Source organism: Eumetopias jubatus, unplaced genomic scaffold (genome assembly GCF_037043125.1).
Source record: "Eumetopias jubatus isolate StellerSeaLion01/CBP00866 unplaced genomic scaffold, mEumJub1_p1.0 scaffold_5, whole genome shotgun sequence".
Classification (NCBI taxonomy): domain Eukaryota; kingdom Metazoa; phylum Chordata; class Mammalia; order Carnivora; family Otariidae; genus Eumetopias; species Eumetopias jubatus.
Window position 1 is genome coordinate 2,236,486 of NW_028274811.1, and position 19,532 is coordinate 2,256,017.

At 55.8% G+C, this 19,532-nt stretch overlaps 1 protein-coding gene across 1 annotated transcript in view; it reads left to right on the plus strand.

The window, feature by feature from the left end:
• ADAMTS2 (ADAM metallopeptidase with thrombospondin type 1 motif 2) overlaps nucleotides 1-19,532 on the plus strand; it is a 225,596-nt gene that overhangs the window by 71,194 nt on the left and 134,870 nt on the right. The window contains exon 3 of the mRNA XM_028092585.2: nucleotides 3,882-4,041. Coding sequence (XP_027948386.1) covers nucleotides 3,882-4,041 — 160 coding nt within the window. The remainder of the gene's footprint in view (nucleotides 1-3,881; nucleotides 4,042-19,532) is intronic.

Sequence of the window (19,532 nt, forward strand, 5' to 3'; positions counted from 1 at the left end):
CCAGTGCTCCACACAGAATGTGCCCTCTTTAATACCCATCACCAGGCTAACACATCCCCCCACCCCCCTCCCCTCTAGAACCCTCAGTTTGTTTTTCAGAGTCCATCATCTCTCATGGTTCCTCTCCCCCTCTGACTTACTCACCTTCATTCTTCCCCTCCTGCTATCTTCTTCTTCTTTTTTTTTTTTTTAACATGTATTGCATTATTTGTTTCAGAAGTACAGATCTGTGATTCAACAGTCTTGCACAATTCACAGTGCTCACCATAGCAAATACCCTCCCGAATGTCTATCACCCAGCCACCCCATCCCTCCCATCCCCCACCACTCCAGCACCCTCAGTTTGTTTCCTGAGATTAAGAATTCCTCATATCAGTGAGGTCATATGATACATGTCTTTCTCTGATTGACGTATTTCACTCAGCATAACACCCTCCAGTTCCATCCATGTCGTTGCAAATGGCAAGATCTCATTCCTTTTGGTGGCTGCATAATATTCCATTGTGTATATATACCACTTCTTCTTTATCCATTCATCTGTCGATGGACATCTTGGCTCTTTCCACAGTTTGGCTATTGTGGACATTGCTGCTATAAACATTGGGGTGCACGTACCCCTTCGGATCCATACATTTGTATCTTTGGGGTAAATACTCAGTAGTGCAATTGCTGGATCGTATGGTAGCTCTATTTTCAACTATTTGAGGAACCTCCATACTGTTTTCCAGAGTGGTTGCACCAGCTTGCATTCCCACCAACATTGTAGGAGGGTTCCCCTTTCTCCACATCCCTGCCAACATCTGTCATTTCCTGACTTGTTAATTTTAGCCATTCTGACGGGTGTGAGGTGGTATCTCATTGAGGTTTTGATTTGGATTTCCCTGATGCCGAGCGATGTTGAGCACTTTTTCATGTGCCTGTTGGCCATTTGGATGTCTTCTTTGGAAAAATGTCTGTTCATGTCTTCTGCCCATTTCTTGATTGGATTATTTGTTCTTTGGGTGTTGAGTTTGATAAGTTCTTTATAGATTTTGGATACTAGCCCTTTATCTGATATGTCATTTGCAAATATTTTCTCCCATTCTGTCGGTTGTCTTTTGGTTTTGTGGACTGTTTCTTTTGCTGTGCAAAAGCTTTTTATCTTGATGAAATCCCAATAGTTCATTTTTGCCCTTGCTTCCCTTGCCTTTGGCGATGTTTCTAGGAAGAAGTTGCTGCGGCTGAGGTCGAAGAGGTTGCTGCCTGTGTTCTCCTTTAGGATTTTGATGGACTCCTGTCTCACGTTTAGGTCTTTCAACCATTTGGAGTCTATTTTTGTGTGTGGTGTAAGGAAATGGTCCAGTTTCATTCTTCTGCATGTGGCTGTCCAATTTTCCCAACACCATTTGTTGAAGAGACTGTCTTTTTGCCATTGGACATTCTTTCCTGCTTTGTCAAAGATGAGTTGACCATAGAGTTGAGGGTCCATTTCTGGGCTCTCTATTCTGTTCCATTGATCTATGTGTCTGTTTTTGTGCCAGTACCATACTGTCTTGATGATGACAGCTTTGGAATAGAGCTGGAAGTCCAGAATTGTGATGCCGCCAGCTTTGCTTTTCTTTTTCAAGATTCCTCTGGCTAGTCGGGGTCTCTTCTGGTTCCATACAAATTTTAGGATTATTTGTTCCATTTCTTTGAAAAAAGTGGATAGTATTTTGATGGAGATTGCATTGAATGTGTAGATTGCTCCAGGTAGCATTGACATCTTCACAATATTTGTTCTTCCAATCCATGAGCATGGAACGTTTTTCCATTTCTTGGTGTCTTCTTCAATTTCTTTCCTGAGTATTTTATAGTTTTCTGAGTACAGATCCTTTGCCTCTTTGGTTAAATTTATTCCTAGGTATCTTATGGTTTTGGGTGCAATTGTAAATGGGATCGACTCCTTGATTTGTCTCTCTTCTGTCTTGTTGTTGGTGTATAGGAATGCCACTGATTTCTGTGCATTGATTTTATATCCTGCTACTTTACTGAATTCCTGTATGAGTTCTAGCAGTTTTGAGGTGGAGTCTTTTGGGTTTTCCACATACAGTATCATATCATCTGCAAAGTTACTCAGCCTTTATAAAGAAGGAAGGAGATCCTGCCATTTGGGACAGCATGGATGAAACTGGAGGATATTATACTAAGTGAGATAAACTAGCCACAGGAAGACAAATATAGAATCTAAAATATTCAAACTCGGGGTGCCTGGGTGGCTCAGTCAGTTAAGCCTTTGACTCTTGATTTCAGCTCAGGTCATGATCTCAAGGTCGTGGGATCGAGCCCCTTGTAGGGCTCCCTGCTCAGCGGGGAGTCTGCTTGGATTCTCTCTCTCCCTCTGCCCCTCCCCCTCCATGTGCTCTCTCTCAAATAAATAAATAAATCTTTTAAAAAATACTCAAACTCATAGCAGGTGGAGAATAGCATGGTGGTTGCCAGGGGCTGGGAGGAGGGGAGAATGGGAGGTAATGGTCAAAGGGTACAAAATTTCAGTTAATTGCAGGTAAGTTTTGGAGATCTGTTCTATAGCACAGCGCCTATAGCTAACAGTATTCTATCATATACTTAAAATTTGCTAAGAGGGTCAGTGTTATATGAAGTCTTCTGACCAGGAAGGAACGATGATAAAGGGGGTAAGAGGGTACTTCGAAAGGTGGATATGTTTGTGCCCTTGACAGTGGTGGTGATTTCATGAGTGTGTACTCATTCCCAAACTCATCGAGTTGTGTACATTAACTACGCACGTCTTTTCACATGCCAATCATATCTCCATAAAATGGTTAAAAACCCCCGAAAAACCCCGAGTGGGTCATAAATGTATGATTTCAAGGAAATACATCTGCAGGTCGACACAGTGGGGGCCCCAGTGTGAGACCATCAGTTTATGGATAATAGATGGAAAATCAAACGCATGGGAGCTAGATGCAGCAGTGCTGGCTGGAGGGCCAAAGGGAGGGTAGGGCCATGCACCTGCAGTTGCGGTATCTGAACCAGGTGCTGAAGAGAGAATGGGAGTTTACCAGATGGCCAGGGTGAGGAGGGCCAGCTGTGAGGGCTGTACTGGCAGGAGGGGACTGTCCCAGCTACTTGGGCGAGGTGTGTGAGCCAGAGGCTGGGAGGGCAGTGGCAGGCTGAGGGCCTTGGCTGCCAGAGTACATACAGAGCAGCCTGAATCCTGGCAGGGACAGGGGTCCAGTGAGGGCTCTCCAGCAGGGGAAGACTGTGGACCGTCTTGGGGGAGGCAGCAGGTCAGTTGCTGTAGATTCCGGGCTGGTGACCGATGATGGAGGAAAGGACAGATGCTGGGGGCACGGGGACTGAGGTCAGCTGCAGGGCTGCGTGCTCCGTCTGGGGAGTCTACCGCTCAGCAGCGTGCACCGTGGTCAGCCTGTGTTTTGCAAGGGAAACTGGAATTCCAGTTTTGAAACATGAAGTCTCATCACTTTGAGCGTTGGGTTCAGAACTTTGAAAATACCTTGTGGGTCGACCTTAACATGTCTGTGGCAGATTCAGTCCCCAGTTGGCAGTTTGGGCATTTATTTGTCTTGGACTTTGGGCTTCTGAGGGTGGGGTTGGGGATGACCCAGATAGAGCTTCTTCTCCTGATGGGCCTCACGACCATCCAGGGCTCTGGCCTCAGTGACTAGAAGTGGAGGCTCTGGGCAGATGGGACCTCTGGGGTCACCTGTCTGCACCTTCCCTGGCACGGGGTTCAAGCCTGGAGCCTAGCTGGGGTGCTGGGCAGGGTCCTTCTGGCCCTGTCAGTCTGGTGGGAGGTCCCCCTGGGACCCTCCTCGCTGTTGCCCATCCTTGGTCTTCTGTGCTCTGGGAATTTGAACTGTTTTGTTTTTGCCCTGCAGGCTGGCCTGATCCGTATGGAGGAGGAGGAGTTCTTCATCGAGCCCCTGGAGAAGGGGCTGGCAGCCAAGGAGGCTGAGCAGGGCCGTGTGCACGTTGTGTATCGCCGGCCACCCACCCCGAGGCCCCCTCCTCTGGGGGGGCCACAGGTCCTAGACATAGGTAAGGCTGCTTGGTGGGCCCCAGTTGTCCCCCTGGGGGCCCCAGGCACCCCTTCTGCAGGCCTGGCCCCAGGCCGAACCTGAGCCCTGCTCTCACTGACCATGTGGCATGGTGGGGTGCTGTGATGCCGGGGTGGGGGCCTCTGCTCTTGCTGCACATGGGCCACAAGCTGACAGGTCTGGGACCTCCGTAGCCAGCAGTGGAGGCTGCCCAGGGGCCCCCGTTCTGTTGCTTGAGGGCTAGCTGGTGTCGGGGAGCAGGAGAAGCACAGAGCAGGCCTGCACCTGGGCCTGAGTCCCATGCCCATGTCTTTGAGCCCGTGCCTCTAAAGAAGGTGTCTGCTGGCCCCAGACAGACCATCTGCCCTGCAATCACAACTGACCGCCCCTCCCTGGCTGCTCACAGAGAAAGGCCCTGAGCTCTCCTCTGGCCCTGTTCAGACCCTGCTTCCTCTGGGAGTCGTGTCCGTGTCAAAGGGATGAAAGGGGGGAAGTGTGTGACAAAGACCCCAGAGGCACCCCCATGGCCTCCAGAGAGAGGCCTGTACAGACTCTCATGGTTTTGTTTTTTTTTTTTTTTTTCTTTTGTGACTTAGAACGAAAGCACACTCTGGGCCCAGGAGCGTGGAAAGGGCTTCTGGGTGGGTCTGGTGACAAGCAGCTGCTCAGACCTCAAGCCCAAACCTCCCCAGCATTCTTGGGATCTTGGGTTCCAGGCTGCAGCGAGGCCAGGTTGGGGTCGGACCATGGTCCTAGCAGGCCTCATGATCCTCAGGGCCCCAGGGACCAGATGAGGTTGCCTTGCCTGTGCCCGGTTGTTAAGGGCTGGGCTCAGTCCTCAGCCTCTGGTACTGGCCCCCTGGCTGCAGATGGCCAGGGCAGGTGGCAGCAACGGGGCCTGGAGGCCTGCGTCTTGGGTCAGGCTCATCTGCATTTTGACCAAGAACCCCTGAGTCCCCCCACCCCCCACCCCAGGCCAGCCCAGCCGTGCTGTGATTTGCCAGGACACTCCCATCACCCCAGACAGCCCTGGCTCATTTATTTTAGGTCTCTCAGTCTGACTTCCCAGCTTGATAGATAAATTGGGTGCAGGCCGGCAGGGCTCTATTCTAATTTTAAGCAGTGGCGTCAGATACCTTTGCACAGAAATTGTTCTGTCAGGAAGCCCGGCGCTCTCTGGAGCCGATCAATACTTTGGGTGGACCCTTTTTCCCAGGTGATGCATCACCCGTCTGCCAGGCCTTCCCCAGCCTCAGCCTTCCTGCCTCTGTCCTACCCTTGGGCTTCTCCGCAGAGGGAGGAATGGAGAGTCACTGGGTAGGGTGAGGGTAGGGATGAAAGTGGGGCAGCAGAAGTGCCCCAGATCAGGGGTCAGGCCCATGCTGGACAGCTCCCCTCAGGCATGTTTGGGCCTCTGGCTTCTGCCTTCTATGTCCAGTGAGATTAGAAATGCCTATGTCTCAGATAGCTGAGGGCTTGCCTCCTTGGGCCTTGGGCGTGGTGCTTCTGGGTCCTGCTTAGGCCAGGTGAGGTGGCGTCTGCCAAGAGGGGCTGCCAGGTGCCCGGGGCTGTCTCTGATCCCAGATTCCCGGTGGTGCCGGTCTCCTGAACATGGCAGCCCTCCCCCGTGGCTGTGCTGGCCTTGACTTATTTTCTGGGCTTTTGTGGGTCTTTAGGTACCTTCTATTAAATCTGTCCTCCCCTCCCCCAGCCATTCACCTAGTGCTGGTGAGAGTTTGGAACTCGGAATGCAGGAAAGGAGTTTCGGACTCAGGATAAACTCAGAAACCACTGGCCATAGAAGATGCTGGGGAGAGGCACCTGGGTAGCTCTGTCGGTTAAGTGTCTGACTCTTGATCTCTGCTCAGGTCTTGATCTCATGGTCATGGGTTCAAGCCCTGCGTGGGGTTCCATGCTGAGTGTGGAGCCCAGTTCGAAAAAAAAAAAAAGTAGATGCTGCACAGGTTGGAGATTGAGGTTGTGCTGGAAGGTGCTGGGGTGCGGCGAAGGCATTCCAGCCTGGGGTCTGGGCCTCAGGCCTGGGCCATGGGTGTGTAGGCTCCAGGCTGTGGGCTGTGCGTGGTAGGGCCAGGCCACAGGCCCAGGGTCTGGGGCCAAGTCCCCTTTCCGTGATGTTCGTGCCCAGTGTCAGCATGATCCTGTGTGGGTGACTTGGTCACCCAAGAGTACATTTCTCCCTGGACGTCCCTTCCCACCCAGCCCTGGCTGGAGAGGGTCTGAACGCATGGTATGCTGGGGCTGGGCTGAGGGCCCACAGTGACCTCAGACGGTCCAGCTTTCCGTTAGCCTGGGCCTCGTCAGGGCTGAGAGTGCAGCCAGGAGATATGTAGAAACAGTGTCCTTGGCTGGGCACAGAGCCCTAGGATGTGTGTGTTTGTGTGTGTGTGTGTGTGCGCGCGTGCACGTGCACACAAGCCAAGGGGGTCCTTTTTTAAAAAATTTTTTATTGTTATGTTAATCACCATACATCACATCATTAGTTTTTGATGTAGGGTTCCATGATTCATTGTTTGTGCATAACACCCAGTGCTCCACGTAGAACGTGCCCTCGTTAATACCCATCACCAGGCTAACCGATCCCCCCACCCCCCTCCCCTCTAGAACCTTCAGTTTGTTTTTCAGAGTCCATCGTCTCTCATGGTTCATCTCCCGCTCCGACTTACTCGCCAAGGGGTCCTTTTATTCTAGTGAATTCTGATGGGGACCCTGATAGATCACTGTGGGTGTGGCTGAAGCGAGCAGGAGGCATGGACTTGAGGCCTCCTCCTCTCCCACCCACAAGGCAACTCCTGGAAGCGGGTTTGAAACCCCTGTGATGGGCAGTGGGTAGGATGGGTCGTCTGGGAAAGGGAAAACACCTGTTCTGGGCCTTCCGGTCTGGGAGCTGGGCATCTGGCTGGGTGCGGGGTTGGGGGTCGGGGGTACCTAGTGGGGGGTGGGGGGGTGTGTCCCACACGGCTCCCCTGGGGTCCCAAGGCACACTGTCTGTTTCCCTGAGCAACCAACAGCCCTCCTGGAGTGATGTTGGGGGTCCACCCAGCCTCAGAGGATTGTCATCACTGATAGTCTCCATCATCAGAGGTCAGTTGCTGGGTTGCAGACTGCCCCAGGGAAATGGATGGGAAATGAAGGTGTTCACATGTCTTCACAGACTCAGGCCCGGGTCTGGTGTGTGCATAGAGCAGTGTAGCATATAGCAGTGTTGCCCTTGGGCCCCAGAGGAAGGTCTCAGGGTGGGTGAAGGGTTGAGGGAGAGGAGGGGGCACCTTTTCTCTCCTCATCTCTGCCCCACTCGGCTGGGCCCAGGAGCCTGGCAGGGGCAGGAGTGCAGAGCTGAGGAGGCCAGGGGGCCAGGGTGGTCTTTCAGGGACTGGTGGTTGAGGGATTTCCAGGCCTCCTCCATGCCAGGCCTCTCTCGGGTACACCTGGTCCCATTGTCTGTCCCCACTCTGAGCCAGCCCTGTGTGCAGGGCAATGTGGTGCCAGGGGACTGTGTAACGTCAGCCTCCCTGGTGTGTGTGTGTGTGTGTGTGTGTGTGTGTGTGTGTGTGTGTGGCACGTCTGTGGTTGCACTTGCACACATACATGGACAGGGTCCACTTGGACTGCTGAGCCTGTGCCTGAGCCCTGCCCTGGCTACCATCTGTCAACCCTGTCTGGGGCTGTTGAGGGGGAGCCAGGGCCGGCCGGTGTGGGAAGAGGAGCCCCAGTCTGGGCTGGAAGCCCTGCCTTGTACTTGCGCTGGGGACCTGGCATGTCGCTGCCTCCTACTCTGGCTACCGCAATGTCTTACCCTTAGCCGGGTCACTGCAGCTGCAGTGTGTTATTCTGTTACATTTCTGGAAGGCAGAAGAAGTCTGAAAAGAGTATCACCAGGCTGAAGTCAAGTGTGGGCAGGGTGGTGCTCCTTCTGGAGGCTGCAGGGGAATATATTCTGGCCTCTCCCAGCTTCTGGTGGCTTCTGAGATCCCTTGGCTTGTGGCCACATCACTCCAGTCTCTGCCTCTTGGTCACACTGCATCTTCCTCGTGTGTGAATCTCCCTCAGCCTCTCTCTTACAAGAATGCATGTGATTGCATTTAGGGCCCATCGGGATAATCCAGAATGATCTCCCTCATCTCAAGATCTGTGATCTAATCACATCGGCATAGTCCCTTTTTGGTCCCATAAGGTAACAGTCACAGGTCCCAGGAAGGACCTGGTATCTTTGGGGGCCACCACTCAGCTTAGCTAGGAGGTGACCCAGCCCTCCTGGGCATGGCTGGCTCTACAGTGAATGGGATGTACGTCTGTGGAGGAGCAGGTACCCCTCGCTCCTTCTCTGGGGACAGGGTTCAGGTGCAGCTCAGGCAGGACCCCTTCCCTCTGCCTCTGCTGGGCCCTCGTCCAGTCTCAGCCAGACTGTGGGGCCTGGAGAGGCTGGGCCATGGTGTGGCCGGGCTGGCCCCAAGACTGCATGCACAAAGCTGGCCTGGCTGCAGACACGAAGGGCCTGGCTGTGTGCAGGAGGCCGAAGGTCCCCACAGTGAGCGGGGCATGTGGTCTCCCTGCTAGACACATGGTGCCACTAGCAGAGTCCTGCCATCCCAAGACAAGAGCCACAAACTCCGAGGCTGGCAGGATGCAGCTGGAGATGCCAGTGAGGACGGTGGCAGAGGCTAAGTGCTTGGCCTGACTTTCCCTTCCCTCCTTTTGCCATAAACGATGGGCACGGAGAATGTGTCTCTGCTAAAAGGAAAACAGTAGCGGGAGTGTGGTGGGCACATGGCATCCAGCCCTGGCCTCACTGTGGGCACAGGGCCGACCAGAGGCCTCATCCCTGGGGGCAGCCCCTCCTTGGCTCCCCTGACCATGACCTGGTGGGAGCGTGGGCCTGGGCCAGCGATCCTCACTGTCAAGAGCATCCAGACATCGGAACTTTTATGGGAACCCTCATGATTTTAAAATGTTGCTTCACATTTCTAACAAGCACCATATGAGCCAAATAAAACATGGCCCCCATTGGCCACCTGGCCCCATTGGCTTATGAGAGGCAGAGGCAGAAGTGACTACGTTTGCTCCTCTGGGGGCTGCTTTTCTAGTCCCCCTGCAGAGGAGGGGGCTGTGTGCTCCTGTCGAGGGCGGTGGTTCCCATCCCACAGAACCGCCCAATGGGCCACTGTGCCCTCCCGCCCTGCCTTGCACTGGGCCCTGGCTGAAGGAAGAGAAGTCAGACTGCTCAGTGCCCGTGACCTTGGCTGCCCACTCCTCGGAACCAGCCTGTTCCAGGCCTCTGCCCGCTGCTGTCAGGCAGGCAGAGGAGGTTCGCCGCCCTTGGGAGCTCTCTGCCCTGCCGAGGCCAAGGGAGGCCAGTGAGAGAGAGCGGGAGGGTGCTGGCGCTGTCTGCCGCTCCACGTGGCTCCTCCACGTGGCCGGCCCGCAGTCTCTATACCCGGCAGCCCAGTCTTTCCTCTGCTGACCCACTGCACATTTCCGTGTATCCCATGACATTGGCTTGAGCCAGGTAGGAGTTTTCCAGGCTTCTGAGGAGTCGGGAAGGGGCTGCCTCAGGAGTGAAACTGGAGATAGGCGTGCAGGGCCAGGAGCCAGGGGGCCAGAGCTGATGCTGGGACCTGCAGCCTGGAATGTTCCAGAGCGTGGATGGTGTCCTGCAGGCAGTGGGCAGCCCTGGGAGGAAAGGGGCCTGAGAGAGAGCTCTTTGTCACAGCCAGCCCACTGTGGTCCAGGCTGGAGGCAGAGAGTCCGGGGGGTTGGGAAAAGAGTGGAGTCCTGTCAGGACACGCCATGGACAGGAGGTGGGCAAGGCTCCACTTAATGGCAGGTAGATCACCAGGCCTGCCCCGGTGACGCAGCGGGTGTGAGGCGTAAGGGAGAGGCTGAGGCCTGGAGAGGGTGTGGAGGGGGTGCTGACTTCTGGAGGCCAGCGTGGTGAGGCTTTCCTCTCCATAGCGGTTGACGTCCGTCTCAGTTTCCTGTTACAACCGAGACACATTACCACAGACATAGTGGCTTAAAACAACACAGGTTTATTCGCTTACAGTTCTGGAGGCCAGACATCCAAAACAGATCTGAAGGGGCTAAAATCAAAGTGCCAGCAAAGTGGGTTCCCTCTGGAGGCTCAGTGGGAGGGAGGAGCTCTTCCTGGCCTCCCCCAGCTTCTGGTGGTCACTGGCATCCCTTGGCTGGTGGCCGCATCACTCTGGACTCTGCTCCCATGGTCAGTTTCCTCTTCTGTAGTCCAGTCTCTCTCTGTGTCCCTCTGACAAGGACACTTGTGATTACGTTTAGCCCACTGGGGTAATCCGGAAGACTCTACCCATTTCAAGATCTTTAATGTGATTAAGTTAAGGATAAGCTGAGTGCCTTCAGCCATAAAGGGAACACTCACAGGGTCTGGGGATGAGGCTGTGGACATCCTGCGGGCCGTGATTCAGCCTATAGGGTATCTAAGTGTTGAAGCCTGAGGTTCTGTTGGAGTAGGGAGGGAGGCCCTTGGCTGGCTTTGCACCCTGAGCCCCAGGCATGGGTGGTGTCTGGGGGCTTCTCTCTGTGTCCCTGAGACACTCCCTGAGCCCTGTGGCCGGACCTGGCCCTCTCAGGTGGTGGGTGACCTGGGGGCTCTCATATTGGATTTGGCTTCATGCCCCGCCCAGCCAGCTCAGAGGTGCAGCCGAAAGCCTGGGTGCCTCGGTGTTCCATTCCTCCTCCTCATTCCACCCCTGGGCTGTGTCTGCAGCTCAGGGACCAGAGGAAACCCAAGGACAAGCACTTGGTTGTGAAACCCAAGGCAGCTGGCCCGGCTCTGGGCTCTGAGAGGCGTGTTTCAGAGCTGAGCGCACCCTTGGCAGAGACCTCAGCACTCCCGCCGCTCTGTGGCCGGCCCCCTGGACAGCCGGAGGAGATGCCAGTGTGGTGACGTGGCCTCATGCCGGAGGGGTGGGCGGGGGCTGGCGCTGGGACAGCAGAAGCTGCACATTTCTCCGAGGCCAGGAGTTGTCTGGGGTCAGACTTGGGAGAATGCCCCAGAGCTGTTGGCGAGCAGGGACGCTCTCTGCGTGGGGTCCGCAGATGGGGGCCCCGTCTGGTGGGTTATGAGGGCCCGGTGTGCCCCCGCCCCCAGGGTGCAGCCAGGCATACCCGCCCTCCCTGTGGAGGACAGCCCACGTGCTCAGCTGCTCTCCTCAGACATAAATTTCGCTGTCTCTGTGTCTCTGGCCTGCCCCCCTCCCTCCCTCTTTCCTCCTGAGTTGCTGTGGGATCTTGTTCAGGGCTGGAACCAAGTGAATGTGGTCCAGGAGAGACCTGATCTTTGCTGGGGCACCGGGAACAGATGACGAGTGCCACCTGGGGACGGCGGCTTGGCTCTGGCCTGGGTGTGGCCCTCACTCAGATCCAAGGGATGGTTCTCAGCGGAGCCAGGCGGCTCGGTGTCGAGGTCGAGTGTACCTGCCTGGGCAGCCTGCCCCACCCTGTGGTGCCTCAGTTTACTCATCTGTAAGACGGGTGCAATGGCATGGGCAGAGGAGGCAGTGGGAGTTGGACAAGCCGGTCCTCCTCTCCTCCGCAGCGTGGCACTTACTCCATGCTTGCTCTTACCCATTTACCCATCCTTGCGACTCGGGCCGTTTGTCTCAGGCTCTGAGGTCCTCTGCCCCTGTTGCCCCTGCTCCGTGGCTCTCTCTTCCACAGCCACAATCATCTGATGCTCCTTCTTTCCTTCCCTTACGTTTGTGTTGCCAGTGTCCCCCCAAAGAGCTTTTCATTGGCACGCGGTTACCATGCCTGCTTCCCAGATCACACGCGGCTGCTCTGGCTGCGTCTGGGGTTTAATTAGCAAGAGCAGTGTGTCTGGTTGTTGCCTGGGCCATGGGCTCCACATGGCCTGCTCTCGGCAGGTCCTCAGCACAGCAGACTGGGATGTTTCTGGAAGAGACGTGATGTCTCCAGGGGCAACTTAGCATGTCTGTGGCCTTTGTGCCTCAGATGTACCAGCCGGCCTGCCAGGGGTGGGAGCAGCTGGGCCTGAGTATCCCCGAGGACCCCGATGAGCCTCTGTCTACACCTCAGGTACCCCCTGGGACGATTGTGAAGGAGACATTCCTGCGTGCTGTGTCCACACAACGAGGGGCAGAGGGACAGGGTCCCAGGACATAGTCCTCTTGAGGATGCAGAGGGTCCCCATGGCCAGCGAGAAGTGCTGGCTCCCGGCATCGGGGGGTTGGGGCTGCAGAGATAGCTCCAGGGATGTCTGAAGGGGACAGAAGGTCCTGCCCCAGAAGCAGACACTGGGTCTGGGCATGGGGTCTGAACTCTGCCGATTTGTACCAGCTCTGATCACAGGCCCCGTGTCCTCTCAGAAGTCTTCATAGGGTGGCAGACACTTCAGCCAGCTCCATGCCTGAAGTGTTTTCTAGAAAAATGTCCAATTTTCCTTGACCCATTTCTCTTCGAAATTAATACCAAGCAGCGCTGTGCACTTGGCCCTGAAGGAACCCGGAGCTGGGAAAAGGTCACACAATTAGGGGGAAATGTTGGTGTCTGGCTCTCTTCCCCTCCCACGCTCAGGCTCCCCCTCTCCCTTGCACGTGCACACATGCTCACCCGTGTTTGGAACATGGGCTGGCTTCTGGGGCCGGAGTTGGGGTGTCTCTCCCAGAGCTTCTGATTTGGCCCCATCGGTCTGGGCTCAGTGCTGGGGTGTGGGCTTCATCTGGAGCTGTGTGGCTAGACCACCTCCTGGGGGTGTCCAGGCAGGGTGAGGTGCACGCCTGGGACAAGGTCAGGGCTCAGGTGAAAGGTTGCACAGATTCGAAGCAGTCCAGGGCCGGGACCGGGTGGAGGAGATGGCCTTGGAGCGGGGCCTGCGCAGGGAGGTGGATGGCCGTGGCTTGGACTGGGGACGGACCAGGCGCCCAGTGATGCTCCCCCAGTCATAGGGGGAGCAATAGGAATGACAGCTGTCCTCCTGAGATGGGACACTGAGCTTAGAGGGGTGCCTTTGTTCTCTCATTCATTCATTCATTCATTCATTCACATTCTGACTGTGCACCTACCTTGTGTCTGGGGCTGGGTTGGGTGCTGGGGATACATCAGGGAATGAGCCAGGTGAAGTCCCTGTTCTTCCAGAGCTCTCCAGCCGGGGGGTGGGGACACACGGTGAGCAGAGGGGTAAATCTGTGCACCAGGTAAAAGCCGGGGAAAGGGTAACATGAGAGAGGGCAGGTGAGGGAGGGAGCTACTCCAGGCGGGAGGTGAGGCCAAACTGGCTGCCCCGGGAGGACTGCTCCAGGTAGAGAGGACAGCAGGTGCACAAGCACTTGACGCGGGGCCAGGGGAGGTAGGGAGGGCCGGGTCAGTGGAGTTGTGGTGTGAGGTGGGCCTTGTTCTTCCAGCAGTGGGAAGCCTTCGAAGGGCTCTCAGTGGACAGAGTAGGAGCAGGGAGGCCTGTGTGGCGCCCTGGGTGGGCCCCGTGGCTGATGAGAGAGGGCGGGCAGATGCGTTCAGGATGCGCCTTGGAGGTAGAGCTCACAGGACGTGGGTGTGGGGGAAGGGATCAGGATGGCTCCTAGCTCTTGAAAGGGTGGCTCCAGGCGGGTAGGGGTTGGTGGGGACACAACTGAAGTGGGGATCCTGGAGGAGGAGAGCTGATCCGGTGGCGGGGCCAGGTGCAGAAGCCAGAGTTAGGGCCTGTTCTTCTGACTTCTGAGCCCCGCCCCTTGCCCTGCTCCTGGCTGCCCCGGTTCAGAGTAAGGCGGTTTCCCAAAACAGATGGTGCTGGCCACAGGCCAAGCCCATTTGGCTTCCAGACTCTTGGGGTGGGGGCAGGGACCGCAGACACGGCCGCATAGGTGGGCAGGCTCCCGGTTGCACTTGAAGCTTCTCTTGCTCTTGTGGGACAGGATTGCTGGGCACGGCGTGCGGCGCAGGGTCCCCGTGGATGTCCATGTGTCCTTGCCCCTCTGACAGGCCAGGCTTTTCTTTCCCACTCTGCCACTGTGGGGAGGGGCCCTGGACCTGCTGGGATGGGTGGGAGCTTGGGAGAGTGTGCAGGGCAGGCTGTGCTCCCAGTGGCGTTCAAGCCCTTAGTGCAACCTCTCCTGGTATTTGGGCATGCAAGCCCTTAGTGCAACCTCTCCTGGTATTTGGGCGTGCAAGCCCTTAGTGCAACCTCTCCTGGTATTTGGGTGTGCAAGCCCTTAGTGCAACCTCTCCTGGTGTTTGGGTTTAGGGACCTCCTGGCAGGTGGGGGCCTCGGATTCCTCTCCTATTGCTGACCCTGCAGGCCACAGCCCGAGCCAGCCCGGACGCCTGGAGCCCTGGCTCTTAGCATCTGTCAGGAGGTACTTACCGAATGGCTGAAATAATCACGGAATCCAAGCGCACGACAATCTCACGGCTGTTGGGGCAGAGCCAGGCTGGTTCCCCGCGCAGCCCCCCGGTATCTCCATTCCTCACCAGTACAGGGGGCTTTGCTCACTGATATTTTGCTGATCCAGCAGGGAAGCCTTACTTTCTGCCTTACTTTGTGCTTGTCTGATCCCCAGCGAGGATGAATGATCTCCCTGCACTTGATTACTTGATATGTCTCCTCTTCCTGTTTAAGTCCTTGGCCCGTTCATCTCCTGGGGTCTTACATATTGAGATAAGCCCTTTATCTGCTTATTGACTTTCTGTCACGTTGGATACAAGCTTTTTCCCCAGGCTCCAGTTCCCCTTTTCTATTCAGTGTTACTCGTTTCCGTTGCACAAAATCCAGTCTGCCAGAGCCCAGTCTGGGGGACTGATTCTTCCCCTGGAGCTGCGCCGGTGGCTCAGGGACACACATTTCTCGAGGGCCTATGGGAGGACGGGCTCACCTGTGCAGGTGGTCCCCAGAGCACTGCAGGCACATCATCTCAGGGATCCATGTAACTACCCCATTGTACCCATTTTACAGATGAGGAACCGAGGCACGGGCGGCCACACAGCTGGTGAGTTGTAGAGCCCCGTGTGTGGCAGGGAGGGACCCAGGGCTGCCTGGCTCCCTGTGCAGCATCTCCTCTCCACCCAGAGCTTCCCACCTGCAGGCTGGCCGTTCTGGGGACGCAGGGGCTCTTCTGAGCATATGCAGCAACGGAGGTGACAGCGAGGGCGTGCAGAAGGATCTCGGGTCACTCTGCACACTAGCTGTGGGGAGAATCTTTTTTTTTTTTAATTTTTTATTGTTATGTTAATCACCATATATTACATCATTAGTTTTTGGTGCAGTGTTTCATGATTCATTGTTTGTGCATAACACCCAGTGCTCCATGCAGAACGTGCCCTCCTCAATACCCATCACCAGGCTAACCCATCTCCCTACCACCCTCCCCTCTAGAACCCTCAGTTTGTTTTTCAGAGTCCATCATCTCTCATGGTTCGTCTCCCCCTCTGACATACTCCCCTTTTCTTCCTCTCCTGTTATCTTCTTCTTTTTCTTTTTTCTTAAAATATGTTGCGTTATTTGTTTCGGAAGTACAGAACTGTGATTCAACAGTCTTGCACAATTCACAGCGCTCACCGTAGCACATACCCTCCCCAATGTCTATCACCCAGCCACCCCATCCCTCCCACCCCCAACCACTCCAGTAACACTCAGTTTCTTTCCTGAGATTAAGAATTCCTCATATCAGTGAGGTCATGTGATACATGTCTTTCTCTGATTGACTTATTTCACTCAGCATAACACCCTCCAGTTCCATCCACGTCGTTGCAAATGGCAAGATCGCATTCCTTTTGATGGCTGCATAATATTCCATTGTGTATATATACCACATTCTTTATCCATTCATCTGTCGATGGGCATCTTGGCTCTTTCCACAGTTTGGCTATTGTGGACATTGCTGCTATAAACATTGGGGTGCACGTACCTCTTCGGGTCCCTACATTTGTATCTTTGTGGTAAATACCCAGTAGTGCAATTGCTGGATCGAACGGTAGCTCTAATTTCAACTGTTTGAGGAACCTCCATACTGTTTTCCAGAGGGGTTGCACCAGCTTGCATTCCTGTGGGGAGAATCTTTGGCTTGCTGCAGAATTCCCATCATCCGGAGGAGTGCCTGGCCCACGGTCAGTGCTTACATATCTGTATAAAGAAGGAAGGAATATGGCTGCCTTGGGAGCCTGGCCGCACGGTCCTCCTTCCGGGGGAAGCAGTTGTGCCTGGTTGGTGTCTGAGGGCTTACCACGCAGCTTCCACTCCTGGCGGCGGGTTCTTGGTGTTGTGCCAGTGGAGCTGGAACATTGCTGGGGCCAAAGGCCCCCTGGGATGGACCCTTGCTGCTGCCCTGGGGAGACTTGCTGGGGGGCAGCAGTGCCCTCGGGCCTCGCTGTCCTCAGTATGCTCAGGCTGCCATTCCCTGTGCCATCGTCTTTGCACATCAAGTGCCCCATGGAAACCATATCCCTCGTTCACTTACTTATTCATTCAATTCATTCACCAGATCTCTACAGACGGCCCACAGAGGGCCCGGCACTGGGCCAGGCTCAGCGACGCTGGGAACCAGACAGACCTAGCCCCCTCCCAACCCCCGCCCCTGGCCTCCTACAGCTTGTGGTGACCTGCTCAGTTACAAGTGTTGGGAAATGCCGAGAACTGACCATGGTAACTGGGGGTTGGAGCCACATCTGAAAGTGTGGGCTGCAGTTCACTGGGGAAGAAGAGGGACAGAGGCAGCAGGGCTGAGTGTCCTGAGGGGAGAGGACGTGGCCCGTTTGGGGGGGTGCGGCAGGAAGGGCCCGAGGGGTTGATGGAGGTGGGTCTTGTAGCTCAGTCTTGGAGGGGCGGTGCCCTGCTCTAAGTGGAGAAACCGCGTAGCCTGGTTTCGTGGAGGAGGCCACGAATGTGGCCCAGGGGAGAGACCGTGGCCTGGACCCAGGTGGCAGGGGGATGATGAGGATGCAGCGTGGAGCCACAGAGCTGCAGGAATGTTGGGAGGGTCCTGGTGGGTGATCAACACGGTGGTCAGAGGGGAACGCTGCCCCCTGGAAAGAACCACATTCCCGTCCAGGCTTGCCCCCAGGTCAGGGAGGAGCCAGCACCGGACCTCCTAGCCAGGCCCCTCCCATGCTCCCTCTGCCCCCACCCTGGCCTGCAGACCCAGCGAGGTGGTGCTTGCCAGAATCATCTCTTTAGCTGGGGCCCAGGCCTGGGAGGTATTTGTGTGTTTGAGCTTTTTATTTTAAGGCTTCTATCCAGAGCTCTCTGGACTCATGCTTGGGACTGGTTAAAACACCATCTGCAGATTCCTAGCTGGAAGTTTCTTTGGTGACTCCAGGGACTCTGGGGTGTGCCGTGGGGGTGGTGTTCACCCCCGATCCTTGGGAATGTGGTTCTTTCCAGGGGGCAGCGTTCCCCTCTGACCACCGTGTTGATCACCCACCAGGACCCTCCCAACATTCCTGCAGCTCTGTGGCTCCACGCTGCATCCTCATCATCCCCCTGCCACCTGGGTCCAGGCCACGGTCTCTCCCCTGGGCCACATTCGTGGCCTCCTCCATGAAACCAGGCTACGCGGTTTCTCCACTTAGAGCAGGGCACCGCCCCTCCAAGACTGAGCCACAAGACCCACCTCCATCAACCCCTTGGGCCCTTCCTGCCGCACCCACCCCCCAAACGGGCCACGTCCTCTCCCCTCAGGACACTCAGCTTTGACAGTTCACAGGATGGGGCAGCACTGGACAGGTATGGGAAGACGAATGCTCTTGGCAGATGAAGGAACCAGGAGAACAAAGAGCTGGGGCATTGGGCCAGGCTGGGCAGGTGAAGGACCAAGGGCCACCCGAGACCCCCAGAGCACAGGCCTGAGTCCCCAGTGGGACGCAGGGGTTCGAGCTGAGCGAAATTCAGTTAAGGTTGTTTGGGTTGGGGGCTCAGAGAGGCTCAGGTTATAGACAAGGGGAGCGGTGGTGTGCTAGACCCCAACCGTGCAGCTCGGGGCCACAGGCTGGAGCTTGTGTATAGGGGTGTGGGAATCTGTGCCCAATGCCTAGGCTCAGGAGGTGCAGAGGCTTGGACCCCTAGATGGGTCATAGCCCCCTAGGACAGGAGCTCGTGTCCCTGCAACCTTGCCCAGATCCTGGGGGTCAGGTGTCCACCAAGGGCAGTGACGGGTGCATCTCTGCAGGTTGGGGCTGGATGGGCAGCCTAGGCATGGGTAGGCTGGCGTGGGGGCACAGGCCAATTTGGGGGCAGCTACAGGAGGGCTTCCGATTTCTCAGGAGAAGCCAGAAACTGTGATTTTCTGTAAAACCTCTTAGTTTTTCCAACACTGGCAGCTAAGTCGAAATTTTCAGACTGTAAGGGCCAAGCAGGTCCCTGGTGGCAGTGGGTGTGAGAGGGTCACGGGGTGGCTTTGGTACCCGGGAACCTGAGCCCATAGTGTTCCCGTGGCGACTGGGACTGAGCTCTCAATGCAACCAGTGCGCCTCAGAGTTGAAATGCACTTCAGAGGAATTTTTATTTTCATTTCGGGAACGTCACAAGAGACCGTTCTAGCGGTTCCGTTTCTGTGAGGAGAGAGCTGCGGTCATCGTGTTTTTCTTGGAGGCCTTTGGGGGAGCCCATCTGCAGAGCATTAGGGGGGTGTGGCAGGGGGACGCTCCATCTAGGCCTCCAGACAGGACCTGGGCGGGGTGGCTGTTTGGTTGGGATTAGCCCCCAAACCCCCAGAAATGGCTCCCCTGCAACCAGGCACTGGGGCAGCCCGACCCACCGGTCAGGCCAGACAGGGCTGGGTGGGCAGACCCTGTGGTTGTCACGTCTGGCACTGAGTCCCAGGGGCCTGAGGTTCTGCTTCCCTGGTGTAATGGTCCATTCTCAAGGTCCTTGCAGCTTGGGGAGCAAATGGTCGATTGTAGGTTCAAGAGACTTGTGGTCAGATGACCGTGTTCCTTTGTTCTGGGCATTATCCCAAAAGCTACTTACATTCTTGGCTTTATCACCAGTAGGACAAAACAGGACCTGGATTTGTCCCAGGGCCTTAGACCGAGAGGGGCCCGGGGTCTTCATGCCCAGAAGAGGCCAGCACTGCAGGACCCTCCTTGAGTTACCTCAGAAAACTCAGTTTGGGCCGTTGGTGAGGAAGACCTGAGCTCTCTTTCTTGGTGTCTCTTGCCTGGAACATGTGGGTGCTCCCCAAGGGTTGTGGCTGCCCAAGGAGTCGAGGGAGCCAGGAGACTCAGTGTGGCCCTGGCTTGCTGGTCCCTGCTCTGGCCCAGCTTCAGTTTCCTTATTTGTAAAATCGAGGGCACTGAACTAAAGCCAGGCCTCATTCAGAGGCTCCTGGGCTTTGTCCCCACCTCCCACCCCCTGCTTTATTTCACTCACAGGGTGTCTTCAAAAACTGTGACTATATGCTTGAAAGTCAGGAGGTTTCGCATTAAAATCTCAGTTTTCAGTTTCTCAGAAAAATCAGAAGGACTGGAAACTTTGGGCCTGTTCCTTGCAGCCAG